This window comes from Anoplophora glabripennis, unplaced genomic scaffold (genome assembly GCF_000390285.2).
Source record: "Anoplophora glabripennis isolate ALB-LARVAE unplaced genomic scaffold, Agla_2.0 scaffold108, whole genome shotgun sequence".
Taxonomy (NCBI): Eukaryota; Metazoa; Arthropoda; class Insecta; order Coleoptera; family Cerambycidae; genus Anoplophora; species Anoplophora glabripennis.
Genome location: NW_019416209.1, coordinates 809,965 through 832,372, shown reverse-complemented (window position 1 = coordinate 832,372; position 22,408 = coordinate 809,965). Strand labels below are relative to the sequence as shown.

At 35.5% G+C, this 22,408-nt stretch overlaps 3 protein-coding genes across 6 annotated transcripts; 2 read left to right on the top strand and 1 right to left on the bottom strand.

Annotated features, from left to right (window-relative positions):
* The first annotated feature begins 241 nt into the window (after positions 1-241).
* Positions 242-11,841, top strand: LOC108906580 (ubiquitin carboxyl-terminal hydrolase 2). 3 transcript variants are annotated; one of them, XM_018709883.2, is made up of 11 exons: positions 242-352; positions 704-950; positions 1,002-1,297; positions 1,790-1,830; positions 2,179-2,433; positions 5,110-5,455; positions 6,433-6,664; positions 6,723-6,969; positions 7,169-7,247; positions 7,517-7,745; positions 10,903-11,841. In XM_018709883.2, the coding sequence occupies exons 2-11, from the start codon at positions 760-762 to the stop codon at positions 10,988-10,990; spliced, it is 2,004 nt and encodes a 667-aa protein (XP_018565399.1). In that variant the 5' UTR covers positions 242-352; positions 704-759; the 3' UTR covers positions 10,991-11,841. The 3 variants fall into 3 exon arrangements, with proteins under 3 accessions (XP_018565399.1, XP_018565400.1, XP_018565398.1); XM_018709884.2 differs by lacking the exon at positions 2,179-2,433; XM_018709882.2 differs by having other exon boundaries at positions 1,790-2,433.
* A 748-nt stretch (positions 11,842-12,589) lies between these two features.
* On the top strand, positions 12,590-16,888 carry LOC108906579 (ribosomal RNA processing protein 1 homolog). The gene is made up of 9 exons (XM_018709881.2): positions 12,590-12,783; positions 12,841-12,920; positions 12,975-13,115; positions 13,175-13,351; positions 13,401-13,583; positions 13,634-13,878; positions 13,934-14,703; positions 14,761-14,982; positions 15,484-16,888. The coding sequence occupies exons 1-9, from the start codon at positions 12,600-12,602 to the stop codon at positions 15,936-15,938; spliced, it is 2,457 nt and encodes an 818-aa protein (XP_018565397.1). The 5' UTR covers positions 12,590-12,599; the 3' UTR covers positions 15,939-16,888.
* Positions 16,889-20,353: 3,465 nt separating this feature from the next.
* On the bottom strand, positions 20,354-22,018 carry LOC108906578 (peroxisomal biogenesis factor 19). 2 transcript variants are annotated; one of them, XM_018709879.1, is made up of 6 exons: positions 21,897-22,018; positions 21,688-21,836; positions 21,393-21,635; positions 21,131-21,334; positions 20,835-21,076; positions 20,354-20,784 (listed from the first exon to the last, which is right to left on the bottom strand). In XM_018709879.1, the coding sequence occupies exons 2-6, from the start codon at positions 21,755-21,757 to the stop codon at positions 20,653-20,655; spliced, it is 891 nt and encodes a 296-aa protein (XP_018565395.1). In that variant the 5' UTR covers positions 21,758-21,836; positions 21,897-22,018; the 3' UTR covers positions 20,354-20,652. The 2 variants fall into 2 exon arrangements, with proteins under 2 accessions (XP_018565395.1, XP_018565394.1); XM_018709878.1 differs by having other exon boundaries at positions 21,688-22,018.
* Positions 22,019-22,408: the final 390 nt, after the last annotated feature.

The window sequence follows — 22,408 nt, the reverse complement described above, 5'->3', positions numbered from 1 at the left end:
ATATATAATTCTCATATGATACGAAGGCTTAATTAAGAATATACAATTATTTTTTGTACGTATGTAAAAATTGTTTGACTGTCTTCATGAAGATGAAGCAAGTGTTTAACATGTAATATTATGGAACGTACCCTTTAATTAGTAATTGCATTAATTGCGGCTGTTTAAAAATTGTTCCATTTTTGTATAAAAATTTCTCAAGGACGTTCGCTTGATGAGCAATCTACAATTATGACGTCATTCTAAAATGGCTGAATCGTAACGTTCCCGAATCCCGAATGACATTTTTCTACTTTTTTGATAAGAATTTCTAATAAAACACAAGAAAAACGCAAAACAAAACAAACCTCAGGTAAGCCACTTGATGTCTCGATGATTTTTTTTAATTTTGGAACTAGTGAATTGTTTATAAAAGTACCGAATTAGTTTTTAATTATTTGAAAAATTATTGATATAATTTAGCGGCCCACGTTTGATTTCCAGAATAATCAAGTACTCTGAAATAACAATTGCAACAAAAATTAAACTAGGCTTGCTAGACTGTATTCTAAAAATAACCAATGACTTTTTATTTCTCTCTTTTACACATTCACTCTGTGACATATTTTAGAAAATAAGCTATTTTTACCCTGTAGATAGTATTAAATTCACTTTGCTCACGTTTTCATGCGAAAATTTCACTCGGACATTTTGCTTTTTTTAGTGAAATGCTAAAGTAAACACTCATAAACTCATTAAGTTCAACAATCATTCGGGAAAATGCCTGTCTTGAGCCCCCACCGCAGTTCGGCCTCCGGGCTAAGTGGTTCCTACAGATCCAACTTCAGTTCCTCCGCTTTAGACAGGCCTTACTTCAGCCCCTCCTCGTACAGCCCTAGGATTACAAGTTACAGCGAAAGATACACTACAAGGGCATACACCGACTCGGACGGAAGGCGAATCTTTTCAAGGTACGTACCCCGACTTAAACGTAATAAGAAGTCACTGTGAGCTGTTTTTAGGTCGGGATCTATAACCGAGGATGGGGTCACTACCAGATTTAGAGAGGAATCGAGAGAACCGAGCGTACGACGCGATTCGATAGGAAGAGATTCGGGGATAAGTTCGATAAGGGAAAATTCAATTTCGGATTATCCGAGGAGGGATAGCTCCCTGTCGCGGAACGACAGACTGTCCACGTTAAACGTAATCGATTCCGTCGCGGAATTGAGGAACAAGTATTCACCCGCTAACTATGTGCCTGCTTGCCTAAGAAAAAATGAAAATATTTCGAGGTCCAAATCTATTAACGATATAGGTGAGTTTTTATCTTCTTTTGTCCTCAATTCGTGGTAGATTATTGGAATCCACTTTGGCAAGGGTAGTGTCCATTGTGCCTAGAGTAAAAATAACACACCAGTCATCAATTATATGTGCAGATTAATACACAACAGGGATATCTAGAAACGTGTTAAAGATACAAAAGTTTTAGAGGTGCCAAACTTTAAATTTAGTAGTTGAGGGCTGATGGAGAGGTTAGGTGACGCCAAATGACAGTTGTAAAGTAGGCAACGGTGTACTAGACTGTCTGATGTTTTCTATTTCATGGGTTGCTGCAATAAAATTAGTAGTGATGTCAAACGTCATTTTTTAAATATTCTCCATACAATTAATAATTCCGGGGGCTTTTTCCAGCATTATCGAATGGACAAATAAAAAATATTTACTACTTGTTTGAATTGTTTAATGATAATTTTTTAATGTAACAATGTAAGTGTGTAACTTCTAAGTGGTTGAATATTTTTTTCAGGCTTGCCTCCCCTGGAGGCGAAAACTAATAACAAAAAAAAGGTAAACGATAGGGGCGATGCTGTTTTTAGTACTACTAACAATGTGTTAAACTCTAACAATACTAATAACGCCGACGACCTCTCGGACGAGGACGACAACGGCAACCGGGCGTCGGTCGCCGAGCTGTGTAGGAAGTTCGACGAGAAACCCCCGAAAACCGTAAAAAACGGCACCTCGGCGAACAAGACGGCCGAGAGCAAACTAAAAAAGCACGACGACACGAGCACGGCCAAGCTTACTAACGGCAAGGCAAAAATCGCGAAAAGACCGAGTAACAGTGTGTCAGCCGGTAAAAAAATTGACAATTTGACATCGGGGAAGTGTCAAAGTAACACTGATGTTTTACAGTCAAACACAAAATTGGAAGTGAATGAGGAGGACTGTCTGAAAAATGGGTCAGACGTCAAGGGGGATGAGGACGGCGAGGAGGTAAATGGTACGCCGTCTAGGAGTAGCTCGAGGGTAAACAATTTCGCGTCGTACATCCCCACCAAAGACTACCAGAAGGGGGATGAGAGCAAAGGGGACGGCCTCAGTTTGAAGGAGAACGCTAAAAATGACATGGATAACAAAGATAATTACGCAGGGAAAATCTTGCAAAACGTGAGTACGAGTTTCGCATATTCTTACGCTCCCCGATTGTATCTAACTGGTCGTTGACTTGTCCTACCCCGAAATCCTTTAATTTTTTCACGTTTTTATAAATTAAATCGATACGTTCCAGTTAAATATAATCCCCCAACTAATCGTACTAATACCAATTTGAGCAGAGAGCTTTTATCTTTTGTTTGTTGTTAATCTCGATTTATTTAAAAAAAAAATTAAATCAGTTGTTAAATAACTGTTGATCTGTTAATTGCCGCCATAAATAAAACTTATGTAATAAAAAACGAGATTGAATCGGATGAAGTGGCCGTGATAAGGAGGCGCCTTTGTGATTGTACGATAACGATCGAGGTTAAATTTATTTTCAGATAAAATTCCTCGTTGAATGCGTTCCTAAAATTTCGTGAACCGGATCAAAAATTTCTGCGAGTTTTGCAGCGAATCATAAAAAGTTGAATGCCGTGACTGTCGGTTCTACCGAGAATTAGCAAATCCTTTGGTCGATCTATTTAAACAAAGTTTTTTATCTCGAATGATATGATACTATGAATTACGTCACAGTCTATTCATTCGTGGTTTAAAAGGGAAAATAATCAGCCAAGTTAACTTTATTAACATGTACTGATAAGATAACAAATCGCTAGGAATATTTAAGGTTTCGTTCGTTGTCTAAAATCCATTGTAAATCGTTATCTGTCATTAAAAAATAATTCTAACGAATTTGGGTGGTACATTTTTCGACACACTTGATTCGTCATTTCGCAACAGTCGTCGAGTATCGTTTTTATTTTTCAACGCTATGTGGAGGAAATTTTATGTCTACGACCTGGTGAACACGATAAATTTCACCAATTTCAATACTAATGGGAGCTAATTGTGGTGTTGCGGTCGACAGAATGCGTAGAACTTTCTTGAAAGTGTTCTATTCCGTTAGCTAACGGTTTCCGTTCCATTTGGTTACTCGGAGACACCCCGGTGCGATGTTCTGCTTTCTGTGCGAGATAATAAAAAATCTGATAATCCTCATGACGCATTTCCCCGATGAAAATAAGTGCATAACGTCGAGCCCCGTTCAGGTAATGTTACGAGACGATTATTAGTTTGTCTGTAAATTACAAATTTTCAAAAATCGGCGTGTTTACTAGGCAAAATAAAAATTGGAGAGTAAGTGCTGTTTTCGAAAGTATGTAGGGTGCATCTGAACAGCTGCCAAGTCTTGGATTATTTTTATTACGTAGACACGAGCAGATACGTCAAGTGGATAACTTCGTCACATGTATCCAAAACATGAAATAGATGTGAACGACATCTGGCACAGATCCGTCTTATTTTAGTTTTTTATTTTTCCTGTTTCTACGTCCTTGCCTGAGATTGGGAAAAGTCATTGCCAATTTGCAAAAAAAAATAATTTGCACAAATTGATGAAATTTATGTCGATAAATCTTCACTTTTCATCTGTCCTAGGATGTATCTCGATGAGAGAATGCTCGATAAATATATTTACATCCGTAGTCAATTCGCTAATGCAAAATTCATTGTGTCGACGGACTGATTGTAATTTTCCCTGTGTATTTTATTTTCTGCATTGCATCACGCTACATTTTTGGCAAGATTGACCTGGTTATGTGGGCTTAGGGATATTGTTTTAACGTCTTGAATGTTAATCACTAATTTTTCGTGTGAAAAATCGTTTCGCAGCTGTGTTTTTGTGTAAATGCTATAAAATATGCCGGGTGATAGTATGTAATATCTATTTAATCATTTGGATTGTTTTGCTTGGGAAAATTTTCGTATTAAAAATAAACAACAGCCTGAGAACTCAACGGTTACCTGTGAAATTTTTGAGGAAAAAATTTGTGGCATGTGTCGGTTCGCTGTCAAAATTTGAAAAAATGTCAAGTAGTGTCCATAAGTCAGGCCTTGGGAGTCAGATATCGAGAAAATACATATTGGTACGGGTAAAAAAATCATAATTCTTAAAATAGTGCTTTTCGGTATTTGGATTATTCAGATTTGGATCTAGACTCGAAAAATGTGTACCCGTCCTTGTTTATTTGGCAAGTTTTATTTTTATGTGGTTGTGCTAAGGTTGTTTTATTTTTAGTTTTCTCACAACATGGCTGCACGTCTCAAGTAGTTCCTAATATTTTTAGTTTAGTTTTAGTTTATATTTCCTTTAAAAAGTCCAAATCCTGGTTTAATAAACGTACAATACAAAATAAACAATGATAAAAGCCACGTACTGTAAATGATCAAAGAAACTATTGCCAGTATTAATAGTTGTGACTAACTGCAGCTTTTTTGTAACTGTTTCTGTCATTTAAATTATTTTATTATTTTTTTACAACAATAAGAAAATTAACTGACTTTATTTTATTAATTCTTTATAATTTGTTCGTCATTTCAAATGCATGAAATGGAACTTAGTGATATGTACCTAGAATACTTTTTAATACTAATTTGGATGTTGCTTTTGCTGAGCGTCTTGTACGGCTTCGTTATCGGCATCACCGATAATCTCACGGGCCGCACAAGTTGTCAGTTTCGAGACGACGGCGTTAAGTTCTACTGTCTGTACAGGACGGTACGTTCCCTAGGAAATAGTATCGTTGCAAAATTCGCTTTTTTTGATGGGTCGATTTTTCACGTACCTGACGAACCGTCTGCCCGCAGGATCTGGCCGCATCCCCGAAACTCAACAGAAACGCCGTCTCCCCCTCCAACTCCATCCCCAGCAGTCTAAATTCGTTGTCCCGACGTTCGAGCGACAGAGACAGCCACCGCGCCCGCGATATCCTGGACGATGACAGCGGGGGCGAACGCAACACCATTCGGCCGTTTAACAGCACCAAAGTATTGGGCCTCAACGGGCTCAAGAATATCGGCAACACTTGTTTCATGAACAGCGTCATCCAGTGCCTGTCCAACACGAGGTGGCTGCTGGAGTACCTCAGGAAGGACTCCTATATTAGGGACATCAACACGACCATATCGGGCATGAAGGGCGCTCTGATCAAGGGTGAGTTTTGTTCGTTGTTTAATTTTTAATCTATAATAAAGTAGTTCAAATGTCCCAGGTTCAGTTTGGAGTCGAACTGAGATATTTTAATGGTCTTGGTGTTGAATTTTAACTGCAAATTAAAATTTTACTTGGGTAAATATTAATTACAAATTTACACAATTGTGTATAAAACATAAAGCGTTTATTAATGAGCGATGGTTCTAGCGTGGTGTTAGAAATTTGATGGAGTAGTTCAAATGTACCACGTGTAGTATGGGGGTAGAATTGAGATATTTTATCTGTCTTGGCATTAAATTTTAATATCTGAATATATAGCGACTATTAGGAGAATTAATTCTATCGGGTGTGTAAAAAAAAAATTGTTGAAGTAGTTCAGTTTGATTTGTGGATTGTTGATGCTTTTTAATATTAAAGTTTCTGTACTCTGTAGTGGTAGATTTGTTCTGCACCTGAAATAAAAGTATGTATAACCTTTATTTCTGACAAATTCAAGAATAACGAGTAACATCAAAATGGTTTTGTGACATTGCCCTTTCGGATTTAATGGTTGTCACGTCACAAAGGTGTTTTTTAAATTTGTTCATGTTAAAAATGGACATTTTCTCCTTATCGGTTTTTTGATCTCTGGGGTTTGGACGAGATGTTTTAACGCGTTTGGTGTTAATTTTTAAAATAACATTAAAAAATTTTATCTTCAACATACTTTTCGAATATTAATTCGAATTTATACAGAAGTATACCGAAATATAAAGCGACTATTAACTGAGGGTAATTTTAGCGGATTGTTCAAAATATGATGAAGTAGTTCAGACGTATCAGTAAAGCATAAATGCAAAGACAAGTATATTTGCTTCTGTTTTTGCTCTCGAGCTTATAACTTTTCTTATATCATAAAAAAGTATTAACAATGGTAGAGGTAGAAGTTTAAATGAACCGTCTTAATTCGACTGTTTCACGTACCGTCGCCTTTTCAGCGTTCGCCGAGGTAATAAAGGAGCTGTGGTCGGAAGACTCCTCGGACAGGGTGGTGGTGAACACGGTTTCCCTGAAGAGCCAGATTCAGCGTTTCGCTCCCCGTTTCATGGGCTACGCCCAGCAGGACGCCCAGGAATTCCTACGCTACCTGCTGGAGGGCCTGCACGAGGACGTCAACAGGGTGACGGAGAAGCCGAAGCCCATCCTCACGGAGATAGACGAGAAATTGAGGTAAGTACCCGGTTGTTCCAAATTTTTCGAGAAAAGTAAAGGCATCGGACGCTTCCAGCGATCACGAGAAGGCGCAGGAGTCCTGGCAGCGGTACCTGAGGATGGACAACTCGAAGATCGTCGACCATTTCGTCGGACAGTTGAAGTCGACGCTTAAATGCACGTACTGCGGGCACTGTTCCGTCACCTTTGATCCCTTCTGGGACCTTTCGCTGCCGATACCCCAGAGGACTGGTCAGTTGAGGCTGTCGCAGTGCCTCGACAGTTTCACCAGGGAGGAAACGTTGGATGGCGACGAGAAACCGGTGAGTTCTGGTTTACTTTTCACGATGATGTGTTTTTTACATTTTTTATAGCGAAAGGTTGTATTAATCTTTAAAATCTGTCCGATAAGGTATATGTTTGGGAACGTACAGTAAACGTCAAAATAGGTCCCTTAATCTGATGATTACTGGTACATATGCCTTATTTTGAGGGAATTATTTAACAGTGTTCTACTTTCAGACATGTTCGAAATGCAAAGAACGGAGGAAATGTACAAAGTCTTTCTCAATCCACAAGTTCCCTAAAATTCTCGTCATCCGTATCCTTTTTATAAATCCACAATGTGACACATTTTTTTTATGATGTAGCTCAAATTTTAGACCATTTACTTGATTTAAAAAAAATAGCGGAAGGCGTGGACGCATCTCGGTACTCGCATACTTCAAAGTTGGTCGGACAACCTGCTTTGAGGTTATATCAATTCGAAAATTGTGAATAGAAACATCGTTTCACGTAAACGATGCATCCACGCCGACACGAGACAGAATCAGTTCTTGCCGAGCCGTTTTCTCTTAACTCGCCGATCAGATCTGAAGAGGTTCTCGCCGACGGAGCGGTTTAGGGGCAAGCTGAACGTCACGGTGGACTTCCCGATCGAGGGGCTGGACATGAGCAATTACGCCGCCGACAACATCGCCCCCTGCCGGTACAACCTGTACGCCATCTCCAACCACAGCGGCACGACGTACAGCGGCCACTACACCGCCTACTGCAGGCACCCGTACGCGGGCACGTGGCACGAATATAATGATTCTCGGTGAGTATGTTGTTTGAAATATTCGAAATTTTTTCGTTTGTTCCATCGAAATAGTTTGACGGAAGGTCTTCGACGTCCGCCGTCGTAAACTGTATATTTAGGTGGTCAGTATTTTGAGTACCGGTTAAATATTTCCTCAACTAAGACGGTGTTTTCAAGAATTCAGTTCTTCATTTTTTTGTGTAAAACTTTTATATAGGAAGATATGCTCTTATAAACTGATACGGATACGGTCTAATAAGCTGACGTTCAATTGCTTTATGTTTAAATCGGTGATATTGCAAGAAACAACTACTCTGCCGACTAATACCGCAACCAGCATGAATTATACCAGCAATATCAAGAAAACAGCTAGCGTTCATTTATTGAATAACGACTGTTCATAGATGTAGCTTTGGTACATCTCACCTACACTCGGCCCCTGTCTGTAGTTAAGACACCAGAAATTGCTGAATTATTCATCGGTTGCCCTACCCTACCTAGGAATCAAACTAATATTTGTCAGGTGGGTTTGGTTGAAGAATGATCCTAGCTTGGCAGTTTACTAGATATTGCGAGTATAATTCAATGTAGGTGGAGCCACTAGCAGTTTTCCAGTTTAATAATCCTTACATCTAGTGGTGACCGTAACCAGTGTTGCCATGTTGCCAACTAGGAAATTACAGATATCGGATATCGCTATGTCACTACAAAAATCCCCCTAGTCTCCGCTACAGCCGAGCTTTTTCTAATTCCACTACATCACGCTCTGTTTTGGGCTTAAAACTTGGATATTGACTAGAATTTTTGGAATCTGAATTTCATTTTTTTTTATAGGGACATAAAAACAACAAAACTTAAAAGGGCTCTATAGCAAATAGGCAACCAGCAATACACTTTTATAGATTTTATTACACAGTTTGTCTAAATATGAATGAATGCACAAATAACAGACTTTCCTCCATTCTAAAGCAGATTTTCTATAAAATAGAGTTAGTTTGAAACTCAAATTATTAACAGTTTTAAAGAAATTTGTAATTTGCCCCTTTTGAGCAAGTAAATTACAAGTTTCTCTACACTAAGAAGTAATTTAAGTTTCAAACCAAGTCCATTTTATAGAAAATTTGCGTTAGAATGGGGGAAAGTCTGTTATTTGTGTTAATTCATATTTAGACAAACTGTGTAATAAAATCTATAAAAGTCGATTGTTGGTTGCCTGTTTGCTATACAGGGTGCCTCATAATTAGTGTCCAATAATTTACCACTTGATTCTATTGCCAAAAATAAAAATATTTTTTCATATAAACCTGGGTCGAGAAATGCTTCCTAAGGGAGCTAAGCCCTCCTAAATGGGGCTTCAAAAAATTCATTTTTTTTTTAATATTTTCGAAATGGGTTGAAGGAAAATTATGGATTTTGACATTGTGAACGCTCATTAAAAGTCGAAATAGTTTATCATAAAATTTTTCAAAAATTGGGAGGGCAGTCGAGTAAAATTTGTCCCAATTTTTTTGCTTGTTGAAATTTTCAAATTCAGATGATAGACCCTCATTTCCTCTACAAAAACGGTATTCTTTATTTCTTTCGATAAAATGCTCCATTTTCGAGAAAAAACTGATCTAAGTATTTCATTACATACATTAATAAAATTCAAAAAAATTTTCTTGAATAGCTAAAATCATGTCATGTTGCTATTTTCAAAAACAGTAAAATTTGATTGATCTGAGTTTTCTATTAAAAATGTTAATGTTGTTTTATATCAAAAAAGTAATCTGTTTTTGAGAAAAATTGGTTTAAATATGTTACACTTTCCAAAGTGTGCTTTTCTAAGCACTTAAATCCGTTTTTCTTGAAAATGGAGCATTTATTGGACACTAATTATGAGGCACCCTGTATAGTCCTCTTAAAGTAAAGTAAACAGTTCATTCTGGTAAAACAAAACATAAATGTAAAAAAACAAATCACAAAGAAAATCTTAATCTCTAATAAAACAAAAAATATCGCAAATGAAAACATTATTCTCTAGCAAACAAATACCAAATTTACCAAAAAAAAAATAAAAAACAAAAAAACGTTTTTTTTTTTTGGAAACGGAAATTTGAAATAAATTTAACAAATTTTAATCTAAGTCAGACATGTTGGTGTTGGTGTTCAGTTCAAAAACTGCAACGTTTTCTTTGGCAACGGTAGGCTCGGTTGACACATCTTTCTTTTTAAATGTATACGTAGATTCTGTAAATGGCTTTTATTGATTGAGTGTGTAGTACAACATTTGTCTTTGGTTGCTCAATTAATTTTTATTCTTAAAATATCACTCAGGATGTCTGGCGATAGGGGTTTTCTTTTTTTTGACTTAACATCCGTCATTATTGAAACTACTCTTTCCGAGTCCGCATTGCCATGAGTTAAACTAACAATGATTAAAGCAAGTTATATTTTTAAATAGGAACTTCTCGTCTACCGCATGGTATACCTTTTTTTTTTCTTCAGAAAAGTATACCTAAGTTGTTACGATTCTAATATGCATTTAAAAAAATGAAAATTCACTACGTTTTGCTCTCATTTTTCTCGGTCGCCGCTACACCGCTCTTGAAGGTAAATAGAAGTAGAAAAGCTACGGTTGGCAGCACTGGTGGCGCTTTCATAGTATCTGTGAATTAGCCAGTTGCTCTCTGCCAGTTTGGCTGTTTTAACGACTAGACTTTCAGTAACGGTGACTGGTCATAGATGTAGCATTGTTACATCTTGACACAAGCTCTGCTTTTAGAGCAGTCGGAAGCGATTTTCAAGAATCAGACACATTTGTTCATTTTTAGAATAAAGTTCAAATAAATGCTTCTCTAGCTTTGCCTCTTTTTCGCGGGCTTCAGAAAAGTGATTTTCAAGTGTTAATATCTCAAAAGACAGTCAAAAGTGTTAAAAAAACGGGCGAAATAGAGAAAAGTCTTACAGGTAAAGGATTTTTTCAGCTTTAACGAAATCCAGTGATTGAACATGTTTCGTCATTCTACATTGAACGTCTTCAGAAGTATTTTAGTTTTAGAGAATATTCTCTTTTTCGAATTTCAACAGCCTTTTTCTTGAAAACTATTGATATTTCGGTCGTTAAATAATTTAACCGAGACTCAAAGTACCGGCAAAGTATGAGCATAAAACAGATGGATTAATCGTTTTTCAGGGTTAGTCCAATATCGCCGAAATCCCTTGTCAGTGGTGAAGCATACGTCCTTTTTTATGAACAGGAAGGCGCGAAATCCCACCTATGAGTCTACGGAACGTAGCTTTTTATATTATAATTGAAAAAAAAAGGATATTTATTTTAAACCAATTTTTTTTATTATCTGATTTGCAAAATTTATTTATTTTTACAAATAGACCCTTGTATTTTTCTTGTAAATTTTATGTATTTACAGTTTATTTAATATAATCTTATTGAATTTTTCATTGCACGGAAGCGACAGTTTTAGACACGAATTCAATATTTACTAATGCCAGATTTATGTAATTCGCTTTTTTATTTATGTTATTTTTAATGTATTTATTGTTGATAGTGTGATTTTTGTGACAGAGAGAATACGTACTTATTTTTGTTTTGTTTTTTTGTTTGTTTTTATGTCAAATTTGATCTAGTCTTTGTTTTTAAGTTACAGTTTTTTAATTGTGAGGTGGGTCAGACCACACGAGTAGCGGTAATACCGACTTACCTTGCACACTTAGCAATCTTGAACATTATTTAGGACCTCGTAGAGATGTGGATATAACGTACTTATTTATTACCACCTGTTGATATTTTAGATGGAGGATATTGTTACTTTTAAATTTGACCACAAAACAATGCTCATTTTTTGAAGGAAAAAGCATTTTTTTGTACAAATCTCTGACGTAGACATTTATAATTTCGTCTCCTACCTCGATGAAATAACTTGAAGCTTTTTTAGTATACTAAGTAGAGAAGGTTTATACAATTGTTACCAAATCTAGACAAATCAAGCACTCGTCAAAAAAAATGTCTAAAAAACTAAATCGAACAAATATAATGTAATATACTTTAATAAGCTTTATATTATGAAAAGAAACTTGTTCAAAGCACTAACTTATAATAAATTGTTTGCAAAAATTGTGTTTTATTGCGTCCCCGTCCTTCCCCAACAAAATTATGTCGTTTTTCGAGTTTATTCAAGTAAAACAGGACGTTCCAATAAAATAGTTCAAAATATGGCGCCCGCATTTTTGCGTTTTTCATTTCAACTTCATTTATACCAAAAAACAAAAATTTGTCTTGTGACGTCATTAAGCGGAATCTTCAAATCCAGCGCCAAATGGAATTTTTAGTATATTTCAGTTCATTGTAGTGGTAACATGTGCGCAACTTATCGCATTTTTATGAGCAATTCCTCGTGTGTTGCCAGATTTATCCACTAAACTAACAAACAAGGCTAGGTAAGATATGTTAAATAATAAGTATTTACAAATTTAAACATTTTGAGCATCAAAATTATCGAATAATAATTTAAGTTGATATTTTAGGAGCAAGACGAAAAATTGTCTAATTTCAGACATCTGGCAACGATGCTTTCCTCCCATGTCCTGTTATCGAATAAAGTCCCTAAATTGACCGTAGCGAAATCTAGCAAAAAATGCTAAATCATTGGATTTATAGAATACTATATATAGCATAGCTCATAAAAGTAGCACGAACGAAAGAATTTCCAGTATTTTGTGATATAAGTCAAATATAAAGCATTACGAACGGATTATTCTCTGTGTAAATTATGTTGGCATAAATGGTAGTTAGTTACAATTTGCGACGTTGGTACTTCGTTCCTAGGGACAATCGCACTACCAACGTCATTGAACTCGTTTGAAATTTTTAAAATGGCTGTGCGGGAGCAAAGTGGTGACCGTCCACGTGAAAAAAACATGAAAACGGACAAGAAAGTGTATTTAGTTGCTCAAGAACTAGAGCTAGCGAGAGTGTTGGCCGGCAATAGCACACCCTCCAGGGATAGAGCTCTTAGAAACCTAAAAAAATGGTTCTCACACCGTTCCAAAACATTGCGTACGTGCTTCTAACCTCAAATTCCGAGTTTGATTTATCTTTCTCTTTGTATTTTAGCGTTTACTGATCAAGATTTTCAAATCATTTGGAAGGGGCTTTATTATTCCATGTGGATGTCCGATAAACCATTAACACAAGTACGTAAATACTTCTAATATTGCTTGCTGTTTTCTGCACACATTTTTTTTTAGGAAGAATGTGCTGAGAATATTGCTAGTCTGATTCATTTTCAAACTTTCGATGAGCCTATACGCTTCTTTAAAGCTGGCTTATCGACCCTAATCAATCAGTGGTTTGGAATAGACCAGTTGAGGCTGGACAAGTTTTTAATGGTAAGAATTTTAATTGAGGATATAAGGTGAAGTGTGTTCATTTCAATCATGTTTTACAGCTCGTCAGGCGGCTGCTGAGGCATATGTTGATAGTTTTAAAAGAACATGGTTTAAGTAAGAAGAATATAGATATGTTCAGTGAGGTTGTATTGCTTACTGTTCTAAACACAAATATTAATCCACCTGTAGGGCTATTTATGCATTTTACTGAAATTTTCTTAGAGGAAATTGCTAAAGTAAGTATTTTTTACTAGTTTCTGTAAATCGTTTATACATATTTTTTAGATAACCGAAGGAAATATACCTTCAGACCGCTTAGTAGATTTTATACGCCCGTTTATCAAGAAACTGGCTGTAACAAGTGATGGACGAGAAATTGCCCATATAAGAAAATTCATATTTATTTACTTAATCAAGCAGTCAAACCTGGGAATGGATTATCAAGCCAAGTACGAGGCTTGGAAAAGGGTAAAGCAGTTTAAAATGTTCGTTCACGATGCAACCGATTTCGTTTTTAGGAAGGTTTCCCAGGAAATATCAATTCCATGCAAAAAATCAAACTGGACGATGATGAGAAAGCGTCGGAAGGAGTGAATTTGGAAAATAAAGAAAAACCGTTAGACCCCCGAGCGGGTCGAGTAGATGTTGAATTACCTCAAATTAAATTTAATGCTAAGCACTTTGTTAACGCTCTCCAAGAATACAAATTTGACAAGGACAGTAATTCAAAGTCTAGAAGTACCATCAACGAGCTAACAAAGCTGTAAGTTAATATTTTTACGTCTTAAACTCTGTTTGTTTATCGTTTATTGTTACAGTTTCACCAAGTTGTCGAAAGGCATGTATCCGTTGGGTACAAAGCAGGTACGGGACACAAAAACAGATTCTTACGATACCAGTATCCGTAAGGCAACGAACCGTCTCGTGAAGTTCGAAAAAAAGCTTTTGGGCAAAGAGAAGAAGAAGAGGAAAAGCTCGGGGGACCACGAAGAAACGGACGAGGTGCCTCGGAAACGGAAAAAAGTTGACAAAGACACAATTGACGGAAAAGAATTGGAAAAGTTTATTGGGCAAAATCTGAGCAAAAAAACTAAAAAGCGGAAGAAAAGCGACGATAGAAATGTTAATGGAAAAGCGGAACATAACGGGGATGATGTGACTGAAGAAGAATTGGAAAATTTTATCGTGCAAAGCGAAGGAGATTTGGAGAAGAAAACGAAGAAGAACAAGAAACTAAAAATATCGATCAACAGCGATAAAGTGACTGAGGAACTAGAGAATTCTGCCAAGCAAAACGGAGGGACAAAAAAAACTAGGAAAAACAAAAAGATTGCCGAGAATGAAACTAAAAATACGGAAGAAGTGAAAGTTGTGGATGAAAAGGAAAACAAACTTAAAAGGAAAAGGAGAAACGAAACTAACACCGACAAGACTGAAGCGAAAAAGAAGAGGAAGAAGAAGAACGGAACACGGGAACAAATAATCGACAACATAGAGTGCGTTTTCGAACGTAATTCTGGTACTTGGGTGGTGTACGACGTTAGCAGGGATACGGGGGAAATCGAGGCGACAACCGCTCAAGAAACGGGTACCGATACGATTTCTGTTTTTAAAAATAAAACGTATCTATAATTTTATCTTTTAGGAACGTATGAGGGATCTGTGGAAAGTTCTACCGACATCAAAGAATGTCCGAGTACTTCGTCGAGGAATCCGGAAAATTCGGAATCGGCGCTGCCATCCGACAAGAGCCCCAGTACGTTCGGTACGGATTTGGGAAGCCCAAATGACGAAAACCAGACACCTAGCAAGAATAAAGCGTCGTCTTCGAAAAGTCCCATTGTAGAAAAAGATTCTCCAAAATCGGGTCAGTTGGTCAAATGAAGTAGTTTAGTTTAATAAAATCGGCTTGATTATTTAGTTTAGATTTTTTTTATCAGTAGATGATTTATTGACTTGAAAGTGCCGTTATTTTATTTTTAATCCTACAAATCCTATAATTCTGTGAAAAATTTCACATTTTTTTCAAAATTAGACAGCAATTATTCTTTGCTAATAGTTTTTGTGAGGTAAGTGAATCTTTAATTAATAAAATTTAATATCTTAATTATTTTAAAGCCTTCACAGCCCGACATTTTCAATCACCAGTCTCATATTTACAATTTTCTTAAAAAAAAATGTAATATTTGAACGTCCTGTTTTAATAAAACTGGAAGAACTACTGTACATTGTGCCTACCGGTCAAATGCCACATGGAGCATTGGAACTAATTTTTAAAACAACTTCCTTTTCCACAGCTTTGAAATTAAGTTTTTAAAATTATTTTCTCACACTTGCATTTGAGTAACAATTTTTTTTTAATTGCCAGGCATAAACCCGGTACGTCTCTTCGAGTCGCCCCAAAAAACGAACGACCTCTTCCCGAAGTCGTCCTGGGACGAGCCCCTGCACGAAGGAGAGTACGAGATTTGCATCCCATCCAAGAAGCACGTAGCCAAACTAAAAAGACGAGCGAAGAAAACCAACCAAAGCGTCCACGAACTGATCAACACCTCCATGAAACAGATCCGAGGCAAGGGACGACTCAGTTTGGATGTCAGCCTGGTACAGAACCCGTTCTCCGCTCCTAACAGCGCGAAGAAAGTCAAAATAAACACGAAACTGAACAAGTCGCAGGAGATCCACGAGCACGTGCAGCAAATACTGAGCTCGCCGGGTATTCCGTACGACGCAAACAAGAAGCCGCTGAAGCCGTTGCTGAAAGCCGCCGCCAGTTCCACGCCCGTTAATCCGTTTTACAACAAACAGTTGAACGTTTGTTGAACGCGATAATTGTTGAATCCTTGATTTTTTTGGAGTTGGAACAGAAAACGTTATTCCTCGGTTTTATTACTTTCATTTTGTCTGTTCGATGGTTTGAATTTTACCATTTTCGAGTCTTCTTGTCTTCAGTTGGATATTTTGATTTGTTGCCGTATTTTTTATATACAGTGTGATCTATTTCACACGTGAAAAATTTATTTTTTTACAAATGATTCGAATTTGTTTTCAGATATCAAAGCTCACTTTTAATTTTTTTCGGTGTCAAATTTGACAGAAACTAACGATTTATTTATTTATGACCACACCGCTAGATTATGTTTTCATTTGAAATAGTTCACATTGTATATGTAACGATTATAAGCAAAAAATTATGAAAGGCAAAAATTATGATTTTACAATCAGTTTATTTTTTTCTATTTTTGAAAAAATGAGACCATTTTATGTATCATTATGTATTTTATCAAAATTATTGTTAAATATTAATAAATGACAGTTCAAGAGTTTTATATAGTTATTATATTATTTTCATTATATCATTTTTTTTTTAATTCCTGTTTCTTTAAACATCTGGTATATAATCTGTTAAATTTTTTTATGACTGTAAATGTGAGGAACATAATAAACATTAAGTTTGAGCAATCCAAAAATTTGTTAATAAATGTCATTTTTTTAAATGATATTGGCCACCTAACGGCCTTGATTTAGTCCATATTGATTTTTACGTTTGTTCGGTGAAGGTGCTGATTATTCGGAATTCATAACTTTTTTTTGGAACGGAAAATGCTACTCTTTGGTTTTGTTTATTTAATTTGTGGATTTGTTGGTTTGGATTTAAAACTGTTTTCCGGTTTTTTTGAAACTTGACATCGATATTTCAATTTGTGGATTTATTTTTTTTTATAAATATATATATATATATAACTTGTGGTAAAAGGACGGTTATAAGTAAAAAATGGCGATGGATAAAATTATAATTTTAATTTTGCAGGTTATGGAAAAAATATATCAATTTATGTATCGGTACATATTTTATCAAAATTATTGTTAAATATTAATAAATAATGATTTGTTTAGAGAACTTTATAAAAAGTATTATGTATTATTCTCATTATGTTATTTTTTTAATATAATTCCCATTTCTTTAAACATCTGGTATATAATCTGTTCAATTTTTTTATTACTGTAAATGTGAGGAACTTATAATAAACGTTAAGTTTGAGCAATCCATCAATTTGTTAGTTTGTTAAAAATGATACTGGCCACCTAACGGTCTTGATTTAATGCCTATAGAATTTTTCCCTCGACATTTTTTGTATAAAAATACACAGGCACCCACCAAGTTGACACCTGTTAATTCTTTTTACAAAACAGTTTATTATTTTTGAATTCCCGATTTTTATTTCGAATGGGAAACTTTACTTTTTAGCTTTGTTCCTTTAATTTTGTCAATTTGATGATTTGGATTCCTTAAATCTTCAGTTCGATGTTTTGATTTACGGATTTATGAAAAAAAAAAATCAATTCGATTTTTTTGAAACTGGGATGTTAATCTACTTTGAAGTATGAAACCCACTTTTTGATTTTCTGAAAAAAAATTTTGTAGCTCTGTGGTGCTGTCAAAGTTTACAGCGTTATTCCGGAAATGAAAATGCAAATTTTTTTCAAGTGGCAATCATATTGACCCAAATTATCCTATTTAAGCATTTTTTTTCAAAATTTGCAGAATTTCATCAACTGTTAACTGTTTTTTTCAGAATTCAAATTGCTTTAAAATTTTCTGATAAATGAAAAAACGGAGTTATTTTTTTTCATAATTGATTTTCTCAAAAACCGCATCTTTTTTTTTCACCAAATTTGGATATGTTACTTGCTCCGTTCGGGAGATACGGTTTCGAAAATGCATATTTTTTCTAAGTGGCCGTCATTTTGACCCAAATCATCTTATCGAAACGTTTTTTTTCAAAATGTGCAGAATTTTATCACACTTTTACCTGTTTTTTTTTCACCAAATTTGGATATGTTACTTGCTCCGTTCAGGAGATACGGTTTCGAAAATGCATATTTTTTCTAAGTGGCGGTCATTTTGACCCAAATCATCTTATCGAAACGTTTTTTCTTCAAAATGTGCAGAAATGTAATTTTATCACACTTTTGCCTGTTTCTTTCAGAATTCAAATTGTGCTTTAAACTTTCTGAGATAAATGAGAAAAACGGAAAAAATCACTTTTTTTAAATTGATTTTTTTAAAAACGCTTTTTATTTTCACAAATTTTGGATATGTTTTTCAAGGTCAAATAAGCTATCTTTTAGCCGGGCGGAAATATACCAACTTGCTCTGTTCGGGAGATGCAGTTTCGAAAATGCATATTTTTTCAAGTTTCATTTTGGCCCAAATCATCCTATCGAAACGTTTTTTTTTTTTTTCAAAATGTGCAGAATTTTATCAACTTTTACCTGTTTTTTTTCTCGGTATTCAAATTGCTTCAAAAAACGGAAAAAAGTATTAATACTAGACTAAACTGAAGAAACTGCAAAAATATAGCCTTTGCGAAACCATATCTCCCAAACGGAACAATTTGGTATACAGGGTGGCCCCAAAATGAGCCAAAATTCATGAGTAGATTCCCGAAGCAAAAATATTGCAATTTAGCCGAATCTACCTTAGTCCAAAAGTTGATAGTTAAATAGATACAGGGTGTTAAATGTAAAATATTATTTTAATTTATTTCCATTTATTTATTAATAAATGCAAATATCTACACAAAATTTAGGGGTTTGGGGTTCTTTGGGTAGAGGAATTGAAATTTGTTCACGTTTTGGTTATAGTTCATAGACGGCGCCAGCTGCCGTAGATTGAATGTGTTGAAAATGACATAACTTTTTTGTATTTTAAGGTATCTCATCTGACTTCCGTTTTCCTCATTTAGGTATCACAAAGTTTTAAAGCAATTTGAATTATGAAAAAAACAGGTAAAAGCAAATAAAATTGTGCATATTTTGGGAAAAAATGTTTCGATAGGATGATTTGGGTCAAAATGAAACTTTAAAACACTTGAAAAAAATATGCATTTTCGAAACCACTTCTCCCAAACAGAGCAAGTTGGCATATTGCTGCTTGGCTAAAAGATAGCTTATTTGGTCTTGAAAAACATATCCAAATATGAAGAAATTAAAAGGTGGGGTTTAAGAAAATCAATTTTGAAAAATATGACTTCCGTTTTCTCATTTATCTCGCAAAGTTTTAAAGCAATTTGAATTCTGATTAAAACAGGTAAAAACTGATAAAATTATGCACATATTGGAAAAAAAACATTTCGATAGGATGGTTTGGGTGAAAATGATGGCCACTTGAAAAAAATATGCATTTTCATTTTCGGAATAACGCTGTCACAACGTACATTTTGACATGACACCACAGAGCTCCAAAAATTTCTTTCGGAAAAATAAAAAATCTCCGGTCTCATAAAATTCAAAGTTCACACATTCCAAAGTTTCAACTAAATCGAAGAGGTTAATTTTTTTTGCTCGTTGAATCTATATGGAAACTACCATATGTAACATGTAGCGAAAAAAGCGATTATTGGCAAAAATTAGACATCTAGCATATAGTCTGTTCAGGGCCGGCGGAAGAGGTGAAACAGCGAAGCAGATGTTTCAGGGGGCATTTTCTTAAGGGCGGCATTTTAAGACTTGATTATTAACTTTTTATAAATTTCAGAAATTGAAAATTGCACCAGAACCTGAAAAAGAAATTTTTTGACCCCGAATACGAGCTTAGTCCTTTTATTAATTATTTAGAAATCGAGTTGAGCGAAAATTTCCCTAACATCGTAGTCTCTATTATAAAAAATTATTTACGATCAACCGCGACACCGGAACGGTTAACAGACTTGGCCAATATTGCTATCGAGAAAGATATAACAAATAATTTGGTTTAAGCTGATATTATTGAAGACTTTTATTTTTTATAAGATGTTTCTTATAATTTCCGTTTGTTTTTTTGCTAAAATATTTTTTGATTTATTGTCTATTGAAATGTTTTTTTTTTAATTTTTATAACTTTTTATTAATAAATTTGTTGTTCCAATGGGCGGCAAGCAAATATTCGCTTCAGGTGCCAAATACCCTGGCGCCAGCCCTGAGTCTGTTTAACTTTTCGTTACTGCAAATGTGAAAACTTCTAATAAATGTTAAATTTGACCTGTCGGTCAGTTTGTAAGTAAACGTCGTCACTTTTCAAAATTGATATTGGCCACCTAACGGTCAAGATTTAGCACCCGTGGAATTTTTTCTCGAACTTTTCCTTTTTTACATACACATCCAGGGACGGTACAAGAAAAGTGTTCATCCAATTGTAACCATAACATTTGTTTAAGTCTCGTAGCGATTATTTCGAAATAAACGTACACGCTAAATGCAATATTCATGAACTGCGCCAATATGGCTTTATTATTAAAACAAATTTACAAGTCTACAACAATCTGGAGGAATAAGAATAAATATATGAGTACCATAACAAAATAACAAATAAACAACACAACTTTAGAGAAACCGAAACAAAAAAAATGCATCGAATGCAATGGATATAGAAATTCCTTCCTTTCGTCCTTCTCGTATAACCAATGCTCGTGTAGTTTCCGATAAGTAGGGAAATATATATATGCCTTACATATTTAAAATTTGAGCCTTGCCAAATCACTAAATTGTCACTTTTTTACATAATGCTACAGTCAGGGTTGGCCTCGGGATTGGTCGGAAGCCCTACAGGGTTTCCTTGTGGATCGAAATTAAACGGAGCATCCACATCCCCGACCAACTCGCTTGGCGGCTGTCCGTAATCCTGGAGCTAAAAAAAGAGACTTAACCATAAATAATAAACTTATCGATCAATTCTACCTTTTGCATTAGCGCTAGAACCTTGGAAAACCTCTCTTTCTTCACCTCGGCAGTGTCAGTGTTCTTCTCCTTATTCAATTCCTCCAACACCTCCTCCATGAGCTTCTTTTGGTTCTCGTACCGTTCTATGTCCTCCTTCGCCAATGTGGCCCTGTTTTTCTGGATATAATCCGGTAATTTTTCGACGAAATCTTGCAAACTAGGTCCTAGGACCTCTTTCGATAACAACCCTTGCATCATACCTTAAAAAAAGGGTTAACTGGAAAATTATATTGATATTTTCACAAGAAACGCACCTTGCATAAACGGCAGCAGTTCGTTTTCTGAACCGAAATTACCGCCGGGTCCGAAGATTTTCATCAAGTCTTCTTCGTTCATGGGGGCTTGTAGACCTTCCGCTCCGGCGTTAAGGCCTTGTATTGCTTGAGAAATAGAAGAAGCGAAGTCTGACGAAGCGTCCGACACTTGGGACGGATTTTCGAGAACTTGTTGGGCGGCATCTAAACGATTATTAAAAATTCGTACATGCACATTCGTAATTAAAACAATAGTTTTTACCTGCCATTTGTTGCAGCTTTTGCTGAACGAACTCTGGGTTCAGTTGAGCATTTGCATCGCTGCCAGCGAGTAGCGTTGCGAAGTTTTCTTCGAACTGGGCAGCGGTCCTCTGAATTAAGTCAGCTGACCATTCCTCGGCTTCTAACTGACCGTTGCTGGACGTACCTACTTCTTTTGACGTGCTCTCTGCTTTGGTTTCGTCTTTTTTGGTTTCATCGCTCTTCTTAAAGTCCTCCAAAGCACCTTAATGGACAAACATTAGTAAAGGCAAGGCATGTTATGTAATTAATTTTACTGTCTAATAAATCCGATAGCTCTTCATCCACCTTTTCTGTTTTGGGAACGTCTTTCTTGTCGGCACTCATTTTTTTGGTAATCTACTCGGCAAAAAGTGTTATTCAAATTCAAAACTTTGATTTATTATGAGTCTAGTCAGGTGAGCACCTACAATTTACATATTATAATTAACTAAAAAGTCAAATGTCACGCCACCACGTTTTTTACATGAATTTTACTATTTAAACTTTAGATCAAATTCCAACCCCGTTTCACGTATCAAATTACGACTTTTTTGAGCTGATATTTCTAATTTATAAAATGACTTGACTCTTGACACTACTTTTTGCTTCTTCGTTTCTTGCAATTTAGTGATTGCAAAGTCACAGGGTACCAATGTGCCCTTAAGCGATTTTAGAAGAAGTAGACGACTTTCCTTCGTTTGATGAAGAATAGGCAAGCAAATAAATCTTTAATAGTATATCTGGTTGCCTGTCTGTCAGTGATATAAATTGACATTTTTATATGCATATCACAGCTTATACAAAAACCAGTTCACTCAAATGAATCGAAATCGTAAGATGCGCATAGCACGTTGCGCTCTTTCCATTGCTCTGTAGCTGCTGTAATAAACAGAGGCGGATTTAAATATTGTACAGCATAAAAAACGTGTTCGATAATATTCAGAATGGGAGAAAATGATGAATGAGCCGGTGTACAGTTCTTAAGTGCACATAATT

Coding starts and splice junctions, on each gene's coding strand:
- LOC108906579 (XM_018709881.2), top strand. CDS start 12,600: ATGGCTGTGCGGGAGCAAAGTGGTGACCGTCCACGTGAAAAAAACATG. Junction 14,704..14,760: donor GACAACCGCTCAAGAAACGG/GTACCGATACGA, acceptor TTTATCTTTTAG/GAACGTATGAGGGATCTGTG. Junction 14,983..15,483: donor AAAAGATTCTCCAAAATCGG/GTCAGTTGGTCA, acceptor TTTAATTGCCAG/GCATAAACCCGGTACGTCTC.
- LOC108906578 (XM_018709878.1), bottom strand. CDS start 21,757: ATGAGTGCCGACAAGAAAGACGTTCCCAAAACAGAAAAGGTGGATGAA. Junction 21,636..21,687: donor GCTATCGGATTTATTAGACA/GTAAAATTAATT, acceptor TTGTCCATTAAG/GTGCTTTGGAGGACTTTAAG. Junction 20,785..20,834: donor TTCTAGCGCTAATGCAAAAG/GTAGAATTGATC, acceptor CTCTTTTTTTAG/CTCCAGGATTACGGACAGCC.
- LOC108906580 (XM_018709882.2), top strand. CDS start 760: ATGCCTGTCTTGAGCCCCCACCGCAGTTCGGCCTCCGGGCTAAGTGGT. Junction 6,970..7,168: donor TGGATGGCGACGAGAAACCG/GTGAGTTCTGGT, acceptor TTCTACTTTCAG/ACATGTTCGAAATGCAAAGA. Junction 7,746..10,902: donor CACGAATATAATGATTCTCG/GTGAGTATGTTG, acceptor ATCGTTTTTCAG/GGTTAGTCCAATATCGCCGA.